Source organism: Melospiza georgiana, chromosome 1, assembly GCF_028018845.1.
Source record: "Melospiza georgiana isolate bMelGeo1 chromosome 1, bMelGeo1.pri, whole genome shotgun sequence".
Classification (NCBI taxonomy): Eukaryota; Metazoa; Chordata; class Aves; order Passeriformes; family Passerellidae; genus Melospiza; species Melospiza georgiana.
Genome location: NC_080430.1, coordinates 43,192,432 through 43,216,958, shown reverse-complemented (window position 1 = coordinate 43,216,958; position 24,527 = coordinate 43,192,432). Strand labels below are relative to the sequence as shown.

The following is a 24,527-nucleotide window of genomic DNA, read 5'->3' as shown; positions in this document are numbered from 1 at the left end:
GGATTTGCATAAACTGGATACCCATGAGTTCCCTAAAAGTTCTGTCTTTCCAAAGCTCTTCTTATCACAAGGATATACTAAAAAATATATTGACCTTGCGTGCTTATTAACATGCTTTTACTTACTGTTTGAGCTCCTTGCAATTTGTAATGTGCTTTATCCTGACAAAATGATAAAGAGGTAGGGAGTACAAAGGGAGGAACAGAATCAGCTAGAGACTAGACTGACTTATAAGTTGCCCAAATAATTAAGCCAGATAGCTGAAAAACAAGGGCAAGTTTTCTTCTGACCTATGCTGCTGCTCTTTAAGCATTGTACCCTCTTTCCCTTTGTTCCTTTTCTTCTGGGAAAATAAACTGTCTTTCCAGTTTTCTTCCACTGGGAAGATATCCTTCATGTAAATAAGTTTTGATTAAACAATGTATTTTAAATAATTTTTAGCATCCTTATCCTTAAGCTCATCCTTATTCAGTTTGACTTTTTCTCTTCCCTTTGCAAAATGCCCTTCATAATAATGGAATTGCATTAACATTTCTCCTTCAGCCTCCACTGCAAATCGGGACCTGAACCAAAGCCCTGGTTTGAGCACTATTTGTAGAGGCACATCAGTTCAGGTGGGTTACAGCTGTTGAAACCTGCTCTGTAATACTGTCAGACAGAGCAAACTATCAGATCATTAAATATGATTTTAAATGAAGTCTGAAGTCTGAAAGGATTCTGGAAAGAACCATTTTCAGATAAAGGCAAGGAGAATTACTCCAATTATAATGAAGGAGCTAAAAAATGCTCCTGAGCTTCCTCAGTTCTAGGGGTTTTACTGTATTTTCTAAAGCATTCTTTTCCTCTGTAGTCCCTGTCTAATACACCACACTGCTTAAGTGTCACTGTGCATTTACATTTTTCTTTGTTGCTGAGGGCAGCCAGCTTGAATTAGAAGCTGTTCATGGCCAAATTCCAAAGAATTGGGATATTAACTTGTGTGTGGCAATGGATTAAAGCAGGGCTGTCCCAGCCCTTCTCCCAGCCTTGCAGGGAGGGTGGTGGTGGGTCACACAGCTGCTCCTGAGCTGTCTCTGCTCCTGACTGACATATTTTTTGCTTTCCTCTAACACGTCAAGCTGTCTGTATCCTTCTGTCAGCTCCAGGCAAGGATGGCAGCCTCTGAGATAAGGGCAGCATGATGAGGCAAGGTTGGTACTCGTGTCAGCCACCCCAGCTTGATCCGCTGCTGCATGGTCTGCACACTGCCAAAACTCTGTCATTCCTGTCTGCTGGGCAGCTACTGCTTGTAGAACCAACCTACTACTTTACAAAAGTTGTAATTTCACCCCAGACTGGGACTTGTGGAAGTCCTGAGTCACTGGAGGCCCCATGGAGGCTCTGTGACCTGGGCTGTGGGTGTAGCCCCACCCAAGTCACCCTGTTTGTATGAACAGGAGTGCTCCCTTCACTGAACCCCACTCCTAAACAGAAGGCAAAGGACCAAGTAGAGAATTTAATGTTAAGCACCAAATACTAAATTATTACAATTCCACCTAACTCGCTGTCTCCCCCCAGATATTTGAAATTCAAACAGATCGTGCTCTGCACAAAGCAAGCCAGCGCTCTCAGCTGGGAATGGATCTGTTATTGCCTAGTACCACACTGAAAAAACATTGATTTCCACACACTCTGAATGTTCCTAAAGGCTTAGGAACTCATGTCAGCTGACTGTGTTTGTACTGGATGCTCAATCACTGCACCAAATATGCTTTGCAAACTAGTCACCTTTAAAATGATAGTGGCACCTTCTTGAATGAATTGCTGCCACCAGATTTCATGGGTTTCCTTTGGCTTTTCTCAGGAGCAAAAAGGGAAAGAATGAATATGAATATGAACATGACATGATGACAGTAATGCTGAAGTGATTTAATTCAATGTTATTAATATACATTTGGAATTTTTTCCCATGTTTTTCAATTTCCTCAGGGACATTTGCTGCATTCCTTTCTTGGCATTTCTTTCAGTCTTTCATTCTCTTTCCCTTTTTTCTTTCCTATTTCCATTGTCCCCTTCCTCTCCTTTTCCTTTACCTCTTCCTGTTCCTGTTCTTTTTCCTTGTTTTTCTTTTCTACTCTAGGCTATTATACATTTTTTGCTTTACTATTCTATTACTTTTTATTTCAAGAAAATTCCAGACGTGATACAGTTTTGCATGCTTTTGCTCCTAATAATAATTATGGGTCAATTTTCACACACTATAAATTTGGATGGATAAATTTGGTGCAATTCTACTGATATTGAGGGAATTTTAACTGACATCGGACTCCAACCTGACATTTTAATGATTGATTTGCATGGTCTCAGCTGCAAGACAATTTGTCTTAAGCCCCCATTAAATCAGAAAATGACTGTTTCTGACTGAATATGTCAATCATTCTAGCTTATCTAGTGAGAGATGCCACATGCTTTCTCCTGCTTTAGCCTTATTTTCTGACAGCTACTTACACTATTTACTGTCTAATTGGGTCTGCCAATCCTCCATGCACATCCCAATCTGTCCAGCCCAGACACAAAAGTCTGAAAACATTTCTAAAATCTGCATACTGTTGTTGATTACAAGATACAGGGGCAAAAAAAAAAAAAAAAAAATGCAGCCTAGATGTGACAACATGGTTACTTCTGTATCATTATTTCCCAGAAAAAATAAAAAATTGCAAAAAACTGACAGAAGAAATTATGTCTGAGCACCTGGGCTGATTCTGATTATAATGGGAGGAAGGGTGCTATGTACAGGATAAAAGCCACATTTTCTTCTGAGGCTTTCATACTGGCAAGGCAGTGAGGGCTAAATCCTGCCAGTTGTTGCTTGCTGTGCTGTGCAGGAGGAGGAGGAAAGAGCTGCTCCCCAGGCAGTACCAGGAGATGCAGCTCGCTGGTGTGCCCCAGTGTGTGCCTGAAGGAACAGGATGCTCTCACACACAGCAACTGCTGGAAGGGCAGACCCTGCTTTGCCTCCATGCAGAGAAACAAGAACTCCCCTGTGCTGGGTCCCACTGTGAAATCCTGCTCATCAACACCAGGATTCTCTCCATGAAGGATACATCTGCCAACCTCACAGCTGTGCCTTGCCAAACAGCACACCAGCATTTGGACTACAGTTTCTCTGTGGGGTTGGCAGAGCTCTGACATCCGCCAGGACCTGATCCAGAGCTCATGGGATTTAATGGGGGAAAAAAAGTCCATTGATCTTGGTGGCTTTGGATCTGTCCTTTTGCTCGTCTCCTTTGATGATTTATACAACACTGACATGCATATTTCACTTCTAAAGCACACAGAGCACATGGTTTTAATCTCACCATTTCCCTGGTGACAGGGAAGGAGCTGTGTTGGCAGCTAAGACACTGAAAAACATTCATTATTCTGTATATTATTATTACTTTTTACTTCCCCTTGGAAGGTAGAAATTACAATTAAAAAATCACAAATATTTTGTTTTACAATCTTTATTTGCCCTTAAAGGCACAGTCAAATATTGTAAAGTGCAAACTTTTGTGTGTGCATAAAAATGATGAGAACGTTTCGTATTGAAGTGGGAGGTAAGAGAACATCAAGAACTAAAAGCCACTGAAAAATAAAAATAAAGGCCCCTCTTCCCTAGAAACAGCTTAGAGAGGGAATCTTTCCAAAGTACCAGGAAATTCTCTTCTCAGGTTGGAAGGTGAGAACATTTAAATCTTGTGAAGTCTTTGTTTATAACATCAAGATTACTGGGCCACTGGCAGCAGTTCTCTATCAGTTATGCTGATCTGCACCAAGTCCTACAGTAGCAGTGGCTACAAAACAAACTTAAAGTATGTCACAACTCAAGATTGCTCCTGTCCACAAGAACAGTTTTCCAGAACAGCCAGGGCTTGCTATGTTGTCTGTCAGTATCCCATGCATTTCCCCAAGGGATTCCCCCTCAGCACCCAAGTTCATGGAGACAGAGCAGCTCCTGCACCCAGAACAGACCCACCAACAGCCAGGCATTTTCAAAAAAGGGATGCTTTGCTGTATTTTTAGATTTTTCATTCCTAACCCAACCCCTTTTTCCTTCTTTGTTTTCTCACTGGCTAGTGCAATTTTTTCAGCACTAGATGTCAGTGTGGACTTGCAATACCAGACTGCTCTGTAAGTTTTCTTTAACAACAGAGGAATAATTGCTATCCAGAATGAATCCAAGCCTCTCCAGTCTCATTATATGCTTTCTACAAAACAGGTCTTTTTTTGCTGTTTAAACTCCATGTGGAAAGTGTAGAACTGCTTTCTGTCCTTGACTGGGATTAATATAGCTGTAAAAGGATCCTATCTAAATTGTGATCATATCATGACTGAGTTAAAGAGGCATTACCATGAGTCCAGAGGAATAGCTTTGTTTGGAAAATAATAAAGAAAAATAAATGGTTCTGAATTATCTTGATAATTTTGACCCTGCTAAGAAAGCATTGCACAGGTGGTCCATGGGGATGGTTAATCCTGCAACTAAGAGTACTCATCTCAAGCAAGAGCCTACTGAGTCTTTGCTTTCCTACTGCCTAGAAAGATACTGCATCATCTGGAAGTGTTTTGCTACACCAGGCAGTTACAAGGACTGTTCTAACTTGCACTTGATTTACTATTTGCCTGGCATTTTCTGAATATTGAACTGAAACCAGCTTGGGGCAGAACAAGCAGCCAGGAAGTGTATGTTGGCTTTCTGAAGTGATGAAATTACTGGTTTCTACCACTCTTTGGAAAACATTTTGCTTCTTTAAGAAATTTAAGTCCGTCATTCCCTATGTTGTTATGGCAAGGCTGAGGAAGGTGGATGAACCCTGACTCCTCATTTTGCAAGCAGCAATCTAGAACAAGACACAGCTCCTCTTGCTCATGGGGAAGTACAAACTGGGGAAAGGCAAAGCAGAGAGAGGAGGAAGTGGGTTCACAATTCTGATTTCTCATCTCTTACATTCATGGGTTTTGGCTTCTGTGGAGTGGATGTGAGCCAACACGGCAGATGGAGCCTTTTACACCACCCTCCTGCTTGGTTCCAGCAGGCGTGATGCACAGGAGCCGGGGCAGAAAACGTTTCTGGCAGAGAGCACCGAGCTCTCTGACATCCTCCTGACCCAGTACTGCTGTAGCTGTGATCCAGCCTTCAGAAAAATCCACTCGCATGCCTTTGTGTTCTTCACTGAGCATCAGCTAATGAAGCATTATCCTGATACATGTATTGGTATGCCTAGCTTTTATTGGACTTGATGGTTGTTGCTGTCCCTGTGACTCCTGCTGCACAAAGTCACTGTGACACATGTGACTGCCCACATGTGACAGCTGTGCTTAACATTCCTATGTGTTTTTGTTTCTCATTATTAGGCTTATCAGTAGTAGACTGCAAGTAGAATATCAATTAATAATTTATATAAAATATTAGCAAATACTGTGCAAAAAATAAGGACAAAGGCATTTTTTCTTCTGGGCTCTGAGAAGTTAAGGTAATATTTGGTAGATAATAGAGAACCTGAGAGAATACAGATTGTACTTGGCAAATCTAATATCACGTGGCTTTACCACCTGCTCTCATTCCTACATTTTCGCTGTTATTTTTCTGTAATACTGTTTTCCATATACTTACCCCTTTCTCTAGATGTCTGGCATTCAAAGAATTAGTATCAATAATGAAAGATGTATCCTGTAAAGGAGCTTTGCCTGCAATCAGCTTCTGAAGACTGATTTACCTGTGCAATTCTCGCTGTGTCAGGACTTGAAGTGTCTTCCTTATTATTAACCATCATGAACTGCTCTAGATAAAGCTCTCTGTTAAGCCAGCTGCCTCTTTCTTTAGGTGCAGAAGGATTTTGTGGTCCCACCCTGCATAGAAAAACAAACTAGTGTAATTCAGGCGTATACCTCGAAACACTACATTATTTTCCCCTGCCCAAGTAAAGGGAGTTTAAGGTGATCAATTCTCCTCCCCCAACTCCCAAATGCACGCTCAGCTGGCATTGATGGGTACTGACAGGAGATCTGAAAACAAGAGAGAGTAAACACGCTTCCCATCGGTTAGTTTGTCCTCCGCCCCCTCTCGGAAGTCACAGAAACAGAGAAATGAGCTGGATGGCACCTTTAGATGTCAGCTTCCTACCCCGGACTGGCATGCCCACAGATGTGTGCATCATGCCTTGCCCACATAAACACGCACCCATGTCACTTCATTGAGGAAATGGTGCAGATTCCTCCGGTGTGGAAATGCCCATAGCCTAAGCAGCTATTTGTCTTCTGTTGTTTCTTAAGCATGTAAAAAAATGAGGGTTGGGGGTGGGGCTGTAACTGCATGAAAGATCAGGAAACTACACAGAGAGGTGATAAATGCCAAGCTGATAACAACAAAAACCCCACCAACAAGTAAAACTAACACAGTTTATGGCACAACCAGTAACAATACTGGCCTGATCACGTACCAAAAAGGTAAATTCATATGAATAGCATTTGGTATTGCCTCTGGTTACCTACATATGTACTCAGTGGCTATGATAATACAACTGTGAGTGTAGGACAGCATAGTAATTATTAGGGTGAATTTCCTATGAGAAATCTTGAACTGAAGTATATTTCCTAAAGTACTGCTTTACAGCATGTGGTAATGAAGTGCACAGCACAAATTGCCATTTTGTCAAGTATGTTATTTCCAAGTATTTCTTCCTGTACAAAATGGTCAATCAATAAGCTCAGCCAAAATGTCACTTTATTTTCAAGATTAAGTTATCTTCTTTGTGCACATCAGTTTTCTCTATGGGCAACTCTAGAGTACAAAATACAGCACAATACAAACAAAATTGTTTGCAGTGTGATAGAAACTTCAGAAAAGCATAAACTTCAAACAAAAGATAGAAGGCTTTAAACAGAATTTTTATAAAGCAAGGGTGAACCTCCTTACCCTTGTGAGCATCACCACACATTTACAAAACAATTTTAGAAATCGAACCTTGAGTTTGACAAGCAGCTTGGTCTTTTTATTCCATGAAGATTGATCTCAACATGTTGCAGAACTGTTTTTCATGTGTCAGTGCAAGCATGAGCCCAAATCTTCCTATGATTAACATCAATATGTGTAAAGAGTTATTTAATGCAAATAAAAGTCCAAATCTGGATAATGGGGTCTCCTGCATCTATTAAAACACCAGACACCAGCTGGAGCATCACTGACACCAAAATCTACCTAAAGGGATTCCTACAACAGCTTTATGTATTGTGTGTAGTCACACTGAGAGGGATTATATGGGACCTATTTCCCTCAGTAGACAGATGTGAACATGAAACATCTCATCTGCTGGATGGCCTACTCTAGCTGCAGATGTAAGGCATGTACATTTTACAAGTCTTATTTCAGGAATACAAAACAGCTCTATTTTGCTTTCCATATGAGCAACTGAACACATCAGAAGTCTCTATTTTCAGTTATCTGTGCAGAAGTGGTTTGCAGAGCTATTTCTTTCAAACAGATGAAACACACAGTAATATAAAAACTGCACTGACCTCTTCCAATCACAATGTGCAGTTCTAGCCTGGTACCTGCTCAGAAAATCTAGTTGGCTAAACCTTTTTAGAAGGTTTTAGCAGCCCATACTAGTTATTATAAAATTAAGCTGTATGTTATGAGGGTATGCCATTACTTTTCAAGTCTTTCTCCTTTATAATAGAGTGTCTGATTGGCTCTGAGCAGAATGAAACTCTGTCTGGCTTTATTAGTTCAGGGTCAGATGCTTCTGTCAGTAATGAAACCTTGCTTAAATCCTTGTTTCAGTGTCCCTTTAAAAGCCATCAAAGAAGGGGGCAGGAGGGGAGAGGGGAAATTATCTGTCTGCATAGCTCACTGTCAAGCAAAATGCAGGCCCCTGTTCCATTTATCAGTACACATTTTCCAAAATGTGCAATATTATGAATTTGCACCTAATTTTGTATGCTTAGGGCACACCTGTCACCTGGTATGTTCAAGGAAACTGGTCAAGAATCAAGTTCATTACTTTCACGTGCTGATAGACAAAGTGGTGCAACCAGAACTGAGCAGGAGGTATGCAGCTTATAACAAAGAACAGTGAGGATATTTGCCTGTCTAAACCAGTTTTTTCCCACTATCCTGGACAAGGAACAAATAGTGCTTATTTAAGTATGACTATGATTTCCTAGGTATGTTTCTACAGGAACAAAAGCAGCATTCACCCATATGGACCTACAGAAGTTAATTTTTGTATAACTATCTGCTTTTCCACTGAGTTCTTGAAATCTATAGAAGTACGGTCAGCAGCAGGATATTCTACTTTCTCTCTGCAATGCTTCCTCTCATCACTAGTGACTTTCTTTTGTAATTTACAAAGTTTTTATGCAAGCTACTTCTGGAGTGTAGTAATGAACAAATGGGAGTAGGTTACAGCGCCAGATACTTGCCTCTACAAGACTAGACAGCTAATAGACATTTGTTAGAAGAAATGTTAGCTTGGAAACCTAACTGTACTGTTGCTTATATAAAGCAAATTTTCATATCTAGAAAAATTTCTATTCATTTTTTCAGAGAGACCAGGAAGAATTGAGGGGAGAAAACTGGCTCAAAGGCGTGGCATGCTTTTTTTCCTGAAGATGTGTTATTTGAGAGATGTGCTGTGTTTAGTCTCACACTTGATAGTGAGAGAGCTGCAAATATGTCCTAGATGCAAAACAAAAACTGAAGCCTACCAAAAAAGAAAAAAGAAAAAAAGGAAATCACATTGCACTGGGAGCAATCATGGTCTCTGAGAAGGGAACACAGGCTGTCCTGTTGTTGTGATTTCTTTTCCGTGAAATATCCTATGCTGTTAAATGTAACTTTCTGACTGTAAGACTGAGTAACTGGATGTCTTTTTTGTAGGGCTTTTTTTCCACCACAGGCCTCATAATTTAATCCTAAATTGAATAAAATATTATTCACAGTCAAATATGATCTGTATTTAATACCTGCTCAATTCTTAAATCCACTGTAAAAAAAACTACAGAAAGTGCTGTGATACTGTGTAGCAATGTGCTATTTTTCAAAGTGCTGTTTATTTTAGCAGCTGAGCAGCTCTACTAACACTCAGTAGTGGAAATTTTAAAAACTCCATAAAACTCTGAGCATGCTCCCTGCAACCCTGCTCCAATAGGGCTCAACATGCCACAGGCATTCTGTGAGCAGCAGAAATTATGAGTCATGTTTGCAACATCCTTTGCCCAAGCAGATTCCTGGAATCTAGCAGGATAGGAATTCCTACAGTAGCTTTCCTTTCTGTGGGAACATTAGAATCTCTGTTTTCTACATAACCACTTATTTTCTATACTGTTAATGTCTCTGAGAGATTTGGCCAAAGCTGGACAAGGATTTAAAAAGTAACCAGTGGTGGCAGAGCAGACAGCATATCCACACCGGTTTTCCTTCTGCAGGGAATTGAACTAGAAAGTGCTCATGATTGATCTACTTTGGAGTATCTACCACTGCCAGCAGAGACTGCAGCTTATAATTCACAAGTGGGGATGACATAGCTTGGGACGGCAGATTATCGACCCCAGCTGTCTGCCCAGCACCCAGCACACAAAAGACTCTTCATGAGACAGCTGTGGAATCACTGCCTCTCGCTGAAATGGGCAAACAGTTTACACCAGCATTCTCTAAACGGGGTTCAGAGTATTCACAGAGTGTCTCAGCCATCCAGAAAAGTGGTGTTGCAAGGATGTTAGGGCTAGTACCCTCCTGTGCCACCCCCAACCATGGCACCTCTTCTCGCAGACCCAGCTGTGAGCTGCAGTGATGCCAGAATGTGATGCCACATGCAGTTGTAAGAGTCATGGCAAAAGGAGGTGGAACAGGAGGCCTTTCACATCTGAGAAGGAGCACCAAAGATGCCACAAGTGTAAATGTAATGCTTCATAATACTTTGTATTTTAATTAAGGTTTGGATCAGTTTTATAGTATTAATTATAACATAGCTTGGATACTGTGCCACTGTGACATAGGAAGGAATGTAGATGGAATCCCTACTGAGACATTATGATGGAGAGTCCTGATGCACTGCTTCATGGTGACACAGTCTATTTTAGAGCAGACAAAAATCCATGAAACAAGCAGTTTTCCTCAGATGACCAACTGTAGGAATCAAGTTTATATAAATTCAATGTATGTGACACTCAGTATCAAACAAGGTACAAAACAGTTTTATGTCTCTGAATGTTTTGTTATGATCAAACTGAGCCTGCTATCCACACAGGTATTATTCACTGGGATAAAATTTAGAGCTTAGTTAATCCCTGTGTAAAAAAAACGTGACTTTGAGTGAGTGACTGAGGTATACAGGATTTTCCTGTATCACCTGTGAACCAAAGATGTCAGAGATTTTCGTCCTTCTAGTCCTGCTTCCCGGTATGTCCATGTGTCTCCTGGTACATCCAGGTTCTCGGAGGACACAGACTCGCAGCCAGCGGTCAGGGTCGGAAGTGGCCGACCCGGGAGGGCTCCCAAGGCGGGGACGCGGCCCTTTCTTTCCCCGCTGTCCCGCCGAGCCGCGGCCCAGCCGGGCGGCCGGGAGCCGCCCCAGCCGCCGAGGTCGGGCATCCGGGCGTTTGCTGGAGCCGCAGTGCCGGAGAACCGAGCGGCGGCGGCGCGGCAGGAGGGCACAGGAGGGCACAGGAGGGCACCGCCGCTCCGCCACCGGGCCCTGCCCGCCCGCCGGGCCGCTCCCCTCCTTCACCTGCCGGGGCTCGGGCGGAGCGCGGACTCGGGGCCGCTCGCCTTCCGCCAGCGGCGGTCCGGCTCTGCTCTGCTGCCCGGGCGGCCCGCGGGACGCGGCTGCGGGCGAGCGCACAGCGAGCTTTCCTCGCGTGTGTGTGCGTGCTGCGTCCCGCCGGCGGCCCCGTCGCGGGCACGGTCCCTCCTGCCGAGGCGAGGGCGGCCCGAGGCCACGCGGGCCTCACCTGGCGCTGTCCCGCACCTTGCGGGAGGAGCGGCGCGGGAGGCGGGGCGAGCCGCCGGGCCCGGCCCGTTGCGCCGCCGCCGCCGCCGCCGGGGGCCGGTCTCCCGCTGGGCGCGGGGGGGGAGCCGAGGCGGCGGCCCCCGCCCGCCGTAACCGCTCCCCATCCCGCCCGCTGGTGCCGCCCCCAGCATGGCGACACGGTAGAGGAGCGGCTGCGCCGGGGCGACCGCCCCCTCCCGCCTCCTCGGCACGGGCACGGCGCGCCGCGGGTGAGCGAGCGGCCTCGGCGGCGCTGCTGCCGCCGGTGCCCCGCACAGGGCTCAGCGGCGGCGGACGAGGAGGAGGAGGAGGATGGCGGTGGCGGTCGCGGCGGCGGCGGGCACAGCAGCAGCAGCAGCGGCGGCGGGACCGAGCGGCCGCGCGGCGGGAGCCAGCACCGTCCCGAGCAGCTCATGGTGGCGCCCCAGACCCGCCAGCAGCGGCCGCGCCGGGGCCGCCAGCTGAGCCGGATCCCGGCGGGCGGCTCTCCCCTCTCCACACCGACCCACCGAGCGACCCGTCCCCCTCCCCCGACGCTCCCTCTCCCCCCTCCCCGGCGCGACCCGCGCCTCGGATCGCCCCCGCCGGGGCCGGACTGCCACCACTCCCGGGCGCCGCGGGGAAGGCGGCGGCGGCGAAGGGCACCGGGCAGCGCCGGGCGGCGGCGGGACCATGGGCGCGAAGCAGAGCAGCCCCACCGCCGCCAATGGCCGCACCCGGGCGTACTCGGGCGGGGATCTGCCTTCCTCGAGCAGCAGCAGCAGCGGCGGCGCTAACGGGACCGGCGGGCGCTCGGCAGGCGGCGGCGGGCGCTACTCGCACCTGGCGGCGGCGCCTCACGCCGCTCCCGGCGGCGCGGCGGCCGCGGCGGCCGGAGGAGCGGCGGCGGCGGGGAGTGCCGCGGGGTCGGCACCCCGGAGCAGGTCCTTAGGGGGGGCCACGGCCTCCGGGGCCCGGGCGGCGCAGTCCGCCTTCAACATCCCCCACAGCAGCGGCCCCTACGGCTCGCAGGACTCGGTCAGCAGCACCCCGGAGGAGGGCGGCCGGGAGCGGCCCGCGGGGGGCGGCGGCGGCGGCGGCTCCTCCGGCGGGCCCCGGCTGGTGATCGGCTCGCTGCCCGCGCACCTCTCGCCGCACCTGTTCGGAGGTAAGGGGCACTGCCGGGGCGGGAGGGTTTGGCTGCCTGGCCCGGCACTGCGGGGCCGGGGTTGCGGGCGGTGGGATGGGGTGTGCAGGGTCTTTCCCCGGCTCCGAGGTGGGACGGATAGTGAATCATCACTCCAAGGTGGCGTCCCGGTTTGGAGACGGGGCTCTCGGCCGGTGTCTCCTATTGTTTGTAAGGAGAGCTGTGAACGGGGAGGTTAAAAATGAAACGAGCCCGGCGGCGGGGAGGAAGCGGAGCCTCTCTGGCCGGCGACTTTAGACTCTAATAGCTGTAATCAGTGCCTGTGTAAATACTCTTGCCTACTACTTACATAATTAGAATTTAATTGGATCATGTGTCTCCGCCGTTTATTCTAAAATCGGACCAAACCCCTCTTTAGGCACTGATTAATGTGTGGCTGATGCTTGTTCTTCTTTCTAAGTTCTCTGTTCAGAAAGTCGGTACAGAAAAAGAGAAGTTAAAGTAAGTTTCTTTGTTGGTGCACCCCCTAAGAGGTGAGCAGAGGCGGCTAGCTGTCCGTGCCGCTGGAGTCCGGGCTTGCAGCACTGGCACCCTGTAGCCTTGAGGATGGGCACATGTGCTCCTGAGGCAGGAGGAACACTCGGCTACACTCTAAAATAACCAGGGAGCTGAGGCCCTTGGAGAAGCACAGTAAACGTGGAGCACGTTGCAGGTTTTTTTGTCTGTCTTGCGCTACCGAGATTAATTGGGCTGTATAGGATGGGGTTTTACTGCCTGTATTTTTTGCCTTGAAGTTGGAAATCATCTTGTTCGTTGCCAGCTGCGTTCAGAGTTGCTGGCTCCCTTAAGTACTGCTCATGCTAAGGCTGTTCATATAGGTCAAACAACGATCAAATTTGTTTATTGGATGTATTCTTCAACTGACATTTTTAATACACACATATATATATTTATAAATATAAATATATATACCTATACAAACTTAATACCCAAAGGTGTTTTTTTAGGGGATAAAAGAAGAGGCTAATGTAAAATTTCTGCATTTCTTTATTCTTATTAATCCATTTGTGAATACCATTTGTAGGAGGTCGGCTTTCTCGTTTTCTGTGATTCACCCAGCTTTTAGCCGAAGCAGAGCTGTGTGCAGCCTGACCCTCGCAGGGTACACGAGGTTTCTGTCACATGGCCTGCTGCTTCTGGCTTGGTGACCTCAAGTCAGCATAGCTGTTACTTCCTATATCTAAAACTGCCTCGTCCCAGTAGTTGAACATTAACAAAAGCTGTCAAACTCTTATTACAGTAAAATAATATTTTCTTCTAAGAAAGAAAACATAACTTCTCATAGTACCGAGCTGGTAGACAGGATTGCTTTACAAGGTTACAAGGATGCTCATTACACCACCAAAGTACCTTGAGGGGGAAGAAGGTGCATGTGTTTTTCGTAGTGATGAAAGGATGTGCTGTCATGGAGTACTGTACAGCTCATGCTAAGCACAAGGGAATCATTAGAATGTGTAGCCAGTTGTTGTTCAAAGGTGAAACTTTTTTTTCCTCTTCAGTGCTTAGACACTGTCCTGCAAATTGCTTTGGTGCCAGAAGGGAGTGAATTAAGCGTAAACGAAGTGATGAGGGTTAACCTTGGAATCTGTATTCAGATGCAGGAAGGTCTCTTCAGAATAACTCTGAATGTGATCTTACTTTTCTATGGCATGTACTCATTCTTTAATTGCTGTACTACACTGTATTTTTGTCCTTGGAGTGATGCAAAGCTTGTTGCTTTTACCAGTGCAGGAGGAGTGCCAGGAGGGGTACGCTGTCTTCATCTACTCACTAATGAATAAGGACTGCCATATGTTAGGAGTATAACTGGCAAGTTTCAAGATACAGTAAGATTTTTAGTGAAGAAGCAAATAGATTCATAATGTCTTGTGACTACATAAAGACAGTGTGTCTTAATGGGATGAATAACTGCTTAATCATAATACTGCAACACCTGTGAAGAAGGCCTCACTTTTAGGCATTATTCTTTCTTTCAATTTAAATATTTTGTGATGTTGATGATACATTACTCCACATCTCACTCAGTGCTGCCATCTTTTTCTAGTTGCATGCTTTTGTGTTTTCTTGATTCTTTGTAATAACTACATGGTTAGAAAAAGTAGCCCAACTGGAGATCATACATTAATAGCATCAGCATTCTGCAGAATAACTTGAAGCATTGTTTTTGTCCTGATGGTAACTAGCTCAAGCTTGTCTAGGTGTGGTATCTGGCATTTATCTTGTGTATCTTGAGCATGCTTGAAGTCCCCTCCCTTGTTTTGTAACTTCCAAATTAGCTGAATTATTTCTTTTTAACCTGAAAACTGCCAAAATTAATTGTGAGGATTAGCATAGCAACTCTGTGAAAATTAAAATAAAACAAGAAGAACAATAATACCTTCTGTAAGTTGAACCAAATCTCCACCTATCTGTTTTTAGGAATACTGCTTGGCTTTGTCAGTCAGTGCCACGTGGGTGTTGCATTTGTTAAATTACTGTAATTAATTTGCCATTAGTGAATTACACTCTATTGTCACTTTTACTGAGCTGTTTTGCATGCTGAAGTAATGTATAAATATTAACCCCCTGATGTAACGTGCTTAAATCTATACTAAGCTTGTTACTACACCATTTAAATGAGAATACAAAGGTTACGTTAATGTACTGGCGAGTATGTTCAGTGACTGCCTGTGTTCCTTTAGTGGGAGCTGTGGCAGTAACAGCCTTTCCTGGCTGTGAAGGTCTCCTGTTCCCATTTGACCTCAGGCTAAGGCACTTTTGTGAACAACATACAGTGGAGTAAATGCTGCTGTGTAGCCTGGTCTCATCTCAGGGGGAGTTCAGTTCACTCAACAATCAGTGCCTTGGTCTCACAAAAGTACATATATATGTGTGTGTGTTTAACTTTGTGCTCTGAGCGTGCCTGAAGTAGGCTTAGGGCGTTAAGTAGAGTGAGACCCAAATTCCATAAGATCTTAGGGCACTCCCAGAGAGGCCAAACCTGTGCGTGACATTCAAGAGCTTTCTTGCAACACAGCGCCAAGTTCCAGCTTCCTTTAAGGTGATAACACTTATCGGGAGTTTTGACCAGTAGTTTCCCTGCTCTGTTCCTCAGTGAATGGGACTTCCCCTCTCCTCCAGCCCCAAAGTAAATATTCTTACCTTCTGTTATGTGTAGAAGAGTTGGCCCTGAGGAGGACCATGGGGCCAGATTCACATTAGTTTTCCCACTGTGTTTTTAGAGATTACATACTCCTCAGTACTGCAGCAAAGCTACCACTGTAGTTACAATGTAGCTTGTTTTTGTCAGTGATGCAATTGGTTCAGCTAAAAATGGACTTTTGGGATGGCCTTTGCTTTGGATAACTGCTGATGTGTTACTTCCATCACTTCAAGTGTTGACAGCTCCTTAGAATGCTCTTCATGTTTATGTTCCTGTTTCTGGGTGGTCATAACTGGGAGAATTCTTGGCAAAAACACCTAGTATAAGTATCCTTCTGGTGTTCAAATTTGGGAATGTTGTTGTAAGACAACAATGCCTTTGAACTGTTTTTTCTTTTGTTCTGTCATTAAGAGTCTCTTAGGGGGTAATATATTAAAATTCAGCTGAAGATAACAGAAACTCAAACATATCGAGTTTTTAAAATTTTCACATCAGTTCTTCTTTCAAGATGATTGAGCAAAGACTGTTCAAGTATTATACAGAATCTCAGTTTGTGTTCTATATGGTCATATACAATTTTATATCATGTTTTTACAGATAGATTTTTAAATATATAGTGTTGTCAGATACAGCTGTTAACAGCCTTCATGCCTATGTCAAGATTTGGAATAATGATTTGGAGATAAGGTTGCATCTGTTCAACTCTATTAGGAGAAGAAAGTTTGTTATGTTCTTCTTAAGCCAAATAATGATCAGACTTCTTTTATTAAGTGCTCTACAGTACAGGATTTATCACTAGCTACTGAATGTACATAACATGGGTAGAACCTTGTAGGTATATTATAGAACCATCTATTTGTGATAATAGTACAAGTAGCATCTATTATAGTAGCATCTATTTGTGATAATAGTACAAGTAATGAATGAATTCTTCATTCTATAAATGAAAGTTTATGAAACCCTCAGATTATAACCTAAATTCCTAGTTGCATTGTGGGAAGCAGATAACAGTAGAAGAATGATGTGAATTTTCAGAAGAGTTTTTTAGATGTCTGTCAAACTGTCTAGAAGGCTACATCTTGTTTTGTTTCCCATCAGATCTGTTTAGTTATACGATACATTTGGATGTATTTTTGAGGTTCAACTGTCTTTTGGTCACTTCTCTTCCCGTATGGCACAAGTACTATTGCTTTGAGAAATTATGACACTCTGAAACACTTCAGACCTAATGCTGCTCCCATTTTGCAAGCTAAAGGGCACTCTGAGGTCTTTGCCCCTGAATTGGGAGAAAGGTTGGGGAGTGTGTCTTGGAGCAGGGCTGTTGGGCTGGTGGGGGTAAGGAGTAGAGATGTTCAGCTATATCATTGAGTTGACTCCAAAGAACACTTTTGCAGTCTCTGAAGACATGGGGGATTTTGTAAATGCATTAGCATCCCCTTTACCAAAACACAGATTGAAAAATCCATTGTGCTAGGAGAGCAGTCCAAGGATAAGTCTATTGATAATGAGCTTTAGAAGGTCTGTTCTGATGAGTTTGAAGAATCCAGTCCCTTTGCAGTCTCACTGTTCCAGTGTTTAGTTGGGCTGCTCTGTTCCTGTGTGCATTCAGTGGGCAATACACAGCTCCTGGTTTGGCAGCAAAGGTGTAAACCCTCCTTAGTCAAGCACAAAAAAAAGTAGCAAAAAGTCCAACACCACCAGCCACCTGCTCCAGCTCAGTCAAGAAAGTGCTTGTAGTCTCAAATGTTAAGTGTTTGGACAAAGTGAGCTAAAAGAAGAACTGTTTGAGTCTTCTGATGGCACTCATGAAGTCTCTGGGAGTCATCTTTCATTTCCTTCAGTTGGAAACAGGTCTCTGTGATGATGAGTAGCTTGGGGCAGTGAAGTAAAGGCTGAGATGAGTGATAGGGGATCTTTGAAAGGCTCTTTTTTTTTGGAGTGCTTTTATTTTTTCCTTTGTTCCCCTCTTCCTGCTTGGTCAACAGAAGGTTTTAGGAGAAGATAAATAATAAAAAATGGCAGCACTGCATTTGTGGGAGAAATGTAAATAGGGGAAACAGTCTAATTGTAATGGCATATATAAATATTTCTTTTGGCTATCAAGGTAGTGATAATACCTGATTGAACCTTTGCAGTGCCAGTTCAAACAAAGGCCTTCCTCTTATTTAATGTCTTCTGAATACCTATGCAAGCCTGATATTCTGACAGTGTCTCTCCTCATGTTCTGTCATATAATTGCAGGCTAGTCTCCAACAACCTCCCAAGTAATTTCTTTGTCTCATAAAGCCTTTTGTCACTGCTAGAAGCTCAAAACTATTTTTAAAACACGTTGCCTATGCATCTGTTTGGGTAAGTTCTCCTCCCCTGTTCTTGCCAGCTGCTCATGGAAAACTTCATCATGCAAACGTTCTTGAATTGCTCTCTTAGCCTTGCAGGAAACTTTTAAGTTTTGAATAAAGTTGTGAAAATTTTGGGGTAGGTTTGCCTTGCTATTTGCGTGCAACCAATTTTATATTACTTTCAAGATTTTTCTGCAGTGTCTACTGCCCATTAATGGCTTAATTAGTTTCAGGAGAGGTGTATGGTCATTTCAACAGATTGTGTTCATTTACTGTGGTAATGGAGCATGTTGTTCTTGCAGATGTTTAACCCATGAAAAGAAAGTGAGAAATCCTTGAGTGCTCTGAGTTTCTATTTTGGAGCATCTTTAAAGACATGCATCTTTCCAATCAAAAGAAAACAATTTGTGTAAAACTGCAACTACCTGAGTAAAACCAGAAATGCCTATCTTAAACATCTAGGAGAGTATTTTTTGCTGTCTGATATCTGGATAGATATTTCCTAAACAAGTGCCTATGTTCCCAAGACCACCTTTCCCTTGTAAATGATCATGGTGCCTTTCATGAGGATGTCTCTGTGTGCACCCAGAGGCTTTTGACCTGTGTTGTTTGGTAGGCTTCAAATCCCTGGTGCTTTCAAAAATGGGAGGGCAAGCCATAGAACAAATGAGGCTGATTCTTCCTTTCACTCTGGACGTGCTTCTATTTTCTGCATGGAAATTGAATAGTACTGACCTGGAGAGATCAGGAAGCATGCAGGAAAATCTCCTAGGGCTCGAGGTGTCTGACTGCCTGCCAGACAGAACACACAAGAGTGCTGTGTGGGATTTGACTGTTACCCCTCTGTTGTCTTGAGGAGCTGACCTAGCTGGGTGTTTTCTTGCTAGTCTGCTCTGTCTCAAAATCAGACCACCACAGCCTGTGCACAGTCCCCAAAGGGTGGGTGTGCTGCATACCATCAGGGATATTTTTAGTAGATTCTGTTTGCTGACTGACTTAGTGTGCTATAAATACAGAGTTCTCATCTGGCATGCACTTTGCGTGTCTTCTAGTAACTTATAATAAATTCACCTAAGAATAATGGCAAGGAGAAGCGAGCTGTTAGGATTTGTTTGGCTTTCCATACAAAGTGTCATTTATATAAAGCAATTATTTAGTAACATTTTAACTGTAAATGGCTTTTAAAACTAGTGGTATTCCAAAACACTTCCTAGTTGGGTTCTCATAATTAGTCCTTACGTCAGACTGATTTATACTGCGTTTTCATTATGGTTTTAAAAGTTGAAGGTGGACTTTTTAGGTATGGGAGGTTACTTGAGGATACTGTCAATACTAGTAAATTACAGGCTTTTTTATACCAATGCTAGCATATTCCATAAGGGTTATTCTCTGGTAAAAAAAATGAAACTTAGTTATGACTCTCCTGGAATTTCTTTCCCCTGAAGTATAGATATATGTACAATTTCTTGAGTTAAAATATAGTTAGGGCACTTATAGGACTCAATGCAGAAAGGGAAGGATCCCATGTCCTCTTAAAATACAGATGCATTTGACTTTGAGTGTTGAATTTGACACAAAATTGAAGGATGGGTTCTTCCTTAGTTGTACTGAGAATAACCTGAATGTAGTTGTTCTGTATTGCTAAAATAAAAACTCTCATAGCATGCACTAACAGATGTGAAGTTTTCCATATACAGCAAAAGTCTGCTCAGAGGTGCTTTCTGCAGATTGCCTGAACACATAAGCAGTGTTTTGAGAATCTTATTTTTTTTTTTTATAATGAAATCCAGACCAATCTGGTGATAGTCTTTCAGAAAACTTACAAACTAGATTGTCATGCTATCAAGAATCTTAGATAGTCCGCTGAAAAATTATGTTACTTTGAATCTTGATTTCCTGCAGCTATCAGAAGTTTTACATATTGTAGAATGAAGAGTATCACTCCTTTATTCTTCAGTGTCAACATGGATAAAAGTTCCAGTTTGGGAAAAAAGAATCTTACTTCCCTTAAGAAAATGCTGTGGCCACTACCAAATAGATCAGAGCATCGTCAATTAAATAAATGTCAGAGGAACAATGGTGGACAATCTCCAGATCGTAAAGAACAATGACAGTAATAAAATGTGGTTTTCTGTGGTCATTTAACTGCTTTGCTTTCACTATGAGGCAGTTCTCTTTCTTCCCAGTGTCTTGACTACATCAGCAAGGATGACTGAAGTAGCCTAGATGCCAGACTTGAGAATTTGCTGTCCATTTCCTTGTGTCTGTCGTTCGGGAAGAATGAGTTTAAAATCACAGCCCTGTGTTCTGAATATTGGAAGGCATACTTTGCATGTGTATGAGTGGCTCAGGTCTCCTATAGTATCTTAGATTGGATAATGATGGTTCATCTTCAGAGCTGATTGTGATGAAGTTTTCTAAAAGGTGTGTGGCTGAGTTCAGGCTTGAGGTGCCCAAAAACAGGGTTAGCTACGCAACTTTCCTTCTGATTTTTCAATGCTGTGATATTTTTTCAAACTCAGTTGTAGATTAGAGCTGGTTTATGAGTTTTAGGGTTTTTTCACTCTCTTAGCCATGTGGGTGTAGTTGTTAGAGGCAGTCAGATCAGTTTGGATAGATACTTGTTTTATTTTTATACTGGGAGTATTACTCAATGAATGGCAAGTAGGTGGGTTGCCTAAGTACAAAGCAGAGTAAAGATGACTTTTTTTTTTATCAAACCTCTAGCAATCTATTAACAAATTACAATTCCAAAATAATAAAGCATAATTGTAAAACTATTTATATATTTTTAAAGTGCTGTGAAAAGAAATAAAATACCTGGTTTGCCCATGCAGCAGTGCCATAAAGCTGTTGCTGGCTGAAGAGAAATGATCTACTAAAACAGCACATGAATGAAAACACCATGAAATTCACATATGGAAATGGGCTGCATGCTATCAAAGAAACACTCTTTGAATATCTAATTCAGCTGTCCTAACATTTGCATACTAGATATCTAATATTAAAATACCAGATGACAAGTTCAGAGGCATTGCCTTGCTTTTTGAGGTCTGAAATACAGTTAAAATTAATTGAAGAGTAATGCATATTTGCTATAGCTTGGCTGTTGGATTGGTTTATATCCCAATGTGCCATATCTGTGCGTTTGTGTGTTTTTAAGTGATAACATTTTCAAAGACACATGATACTGAGCTTCTTCATAACCATAGATGTAAAAAAAATGAAGTGCTAAAAATGTTATTGAAATAAAATACAGTACTGAAATAGCTTCTGGTTTGGAGGAAATACAAATGCCATTGCTAGAATAATAAACCGTGTACCAAAATAAACTGGTTTTCATGCACTTGATAAGACTGAGATCCAGTGACAGCATAGAACTAGGGAGTGGAGGAAATGTTCCTTGGAAATGTGGGGCTAGTTTTGCTGCAAACAAAGGGATAAGAAAGCTAATGCAAATAATGTGTTTTATATTGTGCAGGGGCGGGAATGGATGATGTGTTCAGTCCAGGTTATTCCCTTTGTGCCTCCACTTGGCCTCTGCAGTCACAAAGCACACAATTGTGTTCAGCTGATGAAGTCAGAGTATATTCATTTGATGAAGTTCAAATGATGAACACATTTGGAGCTGGAGGGCAAAAGTTCCTCCTAGTGGGTTGGGCTGGTGCATGTGACTTCTCTAGAGGTGTGCAACCTTTTACATATAGTTAATGATTGTGTGTTTTGCTTTAAAGCTTTGTTTACAAGAAATGTTTGAAAGCATTGTAAGCTTGGATCATGTAATTTCTTGACATTAAACCATTTAATATGTTGGGGAAATCCATTAATTTGTGAAAAGTGAGCTGGAATTAAACTCTCTGAAGAGAGCTTGGATTGACAGCAATGTTGAGATTGTTCCTATCCACACAGATTTATGTGGTCATGGAGTGGTTGTCAAAAGCATTCTAATTCTTAAATTCTGGTCATTGTTGATTCTCTTTTAGGGATTGGCTAGCCATTAAGCAAGTTGCAGGGAAAGGCTACCATGTTACAACAAATATAAGGCAAGGCATACTTAGCATTGATAAAACTATTCAGGGTATAATTTTTGCCAGGAGTTAAAAGAAATAGCAGAAATTAATGTTTATTATTCTAAAAGCAAGAACCACAACAAGGGTCCTTGAAATCTTTTGCTCTGATGCTTAAACAAACAAGTTAAAAGGGCAAATATTTAACAAGTTTTTATAAGAATTGTTTAGCCAGTGGTCAGAACTACAGCTTGCCAATACCCTTGTATTTTTCAAAGTGCTGTAAAATACTTTATTAAGATGCACTTCTAGGGACTCCTGTTTTTCATCATTGTTCCATCATGGATTTGCCCTATCTCTGGGCTGTTAAATGGCTATGTCCCCTGGCAGCCTAAAAGTTTGTTAGCTATTACATGCAAGCATTCTTTGAAATATGTTTAAAAACAAACGTTTGTATTCAACGTGTTGCTGTCCCAGCACTATTCACAAAGATGCAGAATTAAAATGAGTGAAGAATTTAAGCACCCCAGGAAATGTTAGCCTCAAAAGAAATCATCTGGCAAGGCTGCCAAACTTGTAAGCAAGAGAGAAGGAAAGGTCTCTATGGAATGGTGGTGTTTGTTGCATTCTTACTTAGAGGGAATTGGGATGCAGGGATATGGATACTGATACTGTTGTCTTCCAGTCTCTTACACTATGGTCCTGTGACACTAAAGCTCTGTGTCACTTACTGAGAACCTCTCCTTTTTTCTTCCTTTTCCCGGCACTTTTGCTGTTTTCTGTGTGGATGAGTCATCTTACTTGCAACACCTTTATTAGCAACTGTAGTGCCACTGAAAACAAAAATAAATATGCAGAAATACTGACTTAGTGGGATCTTAAAAATACTCACATTTAAAAAGAATATCAGTGTTTAAGTTTAGGGCTTGTTTCTTTGTTTTTCTTAAAAGACATAATATAGGGTATTATGTATAATTTGGATTTTAACTTTAATGTCCTAATTTTATCTAGCAATTTATATCAGTACTGTTAATGGAGGAATAACACTGAAGAGAAACCTACTGAAATAGATAATTAGTTCTGTATCAAAGAGAAGAGGCCATTTTGATTAAATTATTTATTTTAGGGTATCTATTCATAGATACCGTAGGTTTTTCCTTGAATTCAAATTTTTCTAACTTGCGTTTCCCCAAACTTGAAAATTGTGATGTAGATTTTGCTTTTTGTTGGCAGTGTTTTGAAGCACATATGAGTTAAAACTGATTAAACTTGTTTCCTCAAAGAGCTAACCATGTAAATAGGCTGTACATCTAGCACAAGGCAATATAGCCTGGAATTTAAATGTCAGCATATTAAATTCTAATCCTATTGGTTTTCTGTTTATGCCTTAAGGATTTGTAAATATACAAAATTACACACTTGTAATTTGATTTCAGACATGTGAAATTTCAGATAGAAATAGGAAAGGAAGAAAAGCCTCAAGATAGGACCTTATTTTTCTTTTATTTTCCCTCCTGGTCTCTCTGACATACTAAGCTTCATACTCCTTCAGGCAATGATGATAAATGTACTGGGTACAATGTGTTTAAGCTATTGGTACAGCTGAAACAGTTTGAGGACAGCTTTACTGCAGTCAGTGAGTCTTGCTTCTGCAGAACTTCTTGTTTGCTCACAAATCTACCTTGAAGGGCATAATCCCATTTGTCAGAAATTGTCATTTTAACTGACAAGGATTTCTTCCTCTGCTGAAGGGGAAGGAGCTCTTTCTGCAGTCTCAGTACTCATGTTCTTAAATTGTTACATTTGTAGCCCTCTGCAGGAACTCATCAATTGCAGGTAAATTTTAATGGTGCTTTCCTGACCCTGCAAGTCAGTGAATCCCATGGCAATTGAACCCTCTGACTGAGGATTACAAATATCACTGCAAATACTTGTACACAGAGACCTAAGTATAGAGGAAAGTTACTTTGCCAGCTATTTCAGTTGTTGTTGTAAGCAATACTTAAACATTGCTTTTTCCTTTCTCACTGTATGTTTTGAAAAATAATTATTAATTTAGAATTTTTCATTATGATATTTAGGTTATGCATGCAATAAGCTAAACTTTATGCAAAAGAGCTTGTAAGGACAGATTTAATGCTAATGAGTGATGTGTGGGCTGAAGTCTCTCTGATGTTCATAGTACATGAGGAGACATTGGGGTTCCTACCAGCACTGGAATATGGGATCAGCTGAGTTTAACCCATTCTAAGCAGATTATTTTATTCTTTCTTAGATGTTTTTCCACTAAGAAATTAATTTCTCTGGTATTTTATTTTGACAACTAATTTTACTAATTTGTTGGAAAAATTCCTAATAAGCAAATTACTCCTAATGTTTTGCAACTGATTTCCCATTTTGAATGCAGAAATTTGCAATTGATGCATTTTTTTAGCAGATAGTTCTTTTCTCATTACAATCATGAAAGGCTCTTTTTTTCCTTTCTAGTTGTACTTGACTCTTGCTGGCTATTAGCTACAATTTCAATGATGCATATAGCCTTGAAATGTAACTGAAAGGACATTTATTGCACTTAGTCCCTCTCGATTTTTATTGCCTCTTACTTTGAATTAGGCTTGTAGAAAGCTCTAATTTGCTAGGTGTGTCTGACAAATAAGGACCAGGGTGGTAATGAAGAAGACAACATTTAACAATAAAGTAACTGTCTCTAAAAACATAGATTGTTTGTTTCTGTCAGTGGCTGCCTGCCTGGTGAGATTCAGGAGGATTGATAAGAGAATTCATTGAAAACAGGCTTGTGTGTAGAATTATCTGGTGTTACTGTTTGTGTTAGCTAGTAAA

At 42.4% G+C, this 24,527-nt stretch overlaps 1 protein-coding gene across 1 annotated transcript in view; it reads left to right on the top strand.

Annotated features, from left to right (window-relative positions):
- The first annotated feature begins 11,684 nt into the window (after nt 1-11,684).
- Nucleotides 11,685-24,527, top strand: part of ZNRF2 (zinc and ring finger 2) — a 55,301-nt gene continuing 42,458 nt past the window's right edge. The window contains exon 1 of the mRNA XM_058030556.1: nt 11,685-12,159. Within this exon, the coding sequence (XP_057886539.1) occupies nt 11,685-12,159 (475 nt within the window). The remainder of the gene's footprint in view (nt 12,160-24,527) is intronic.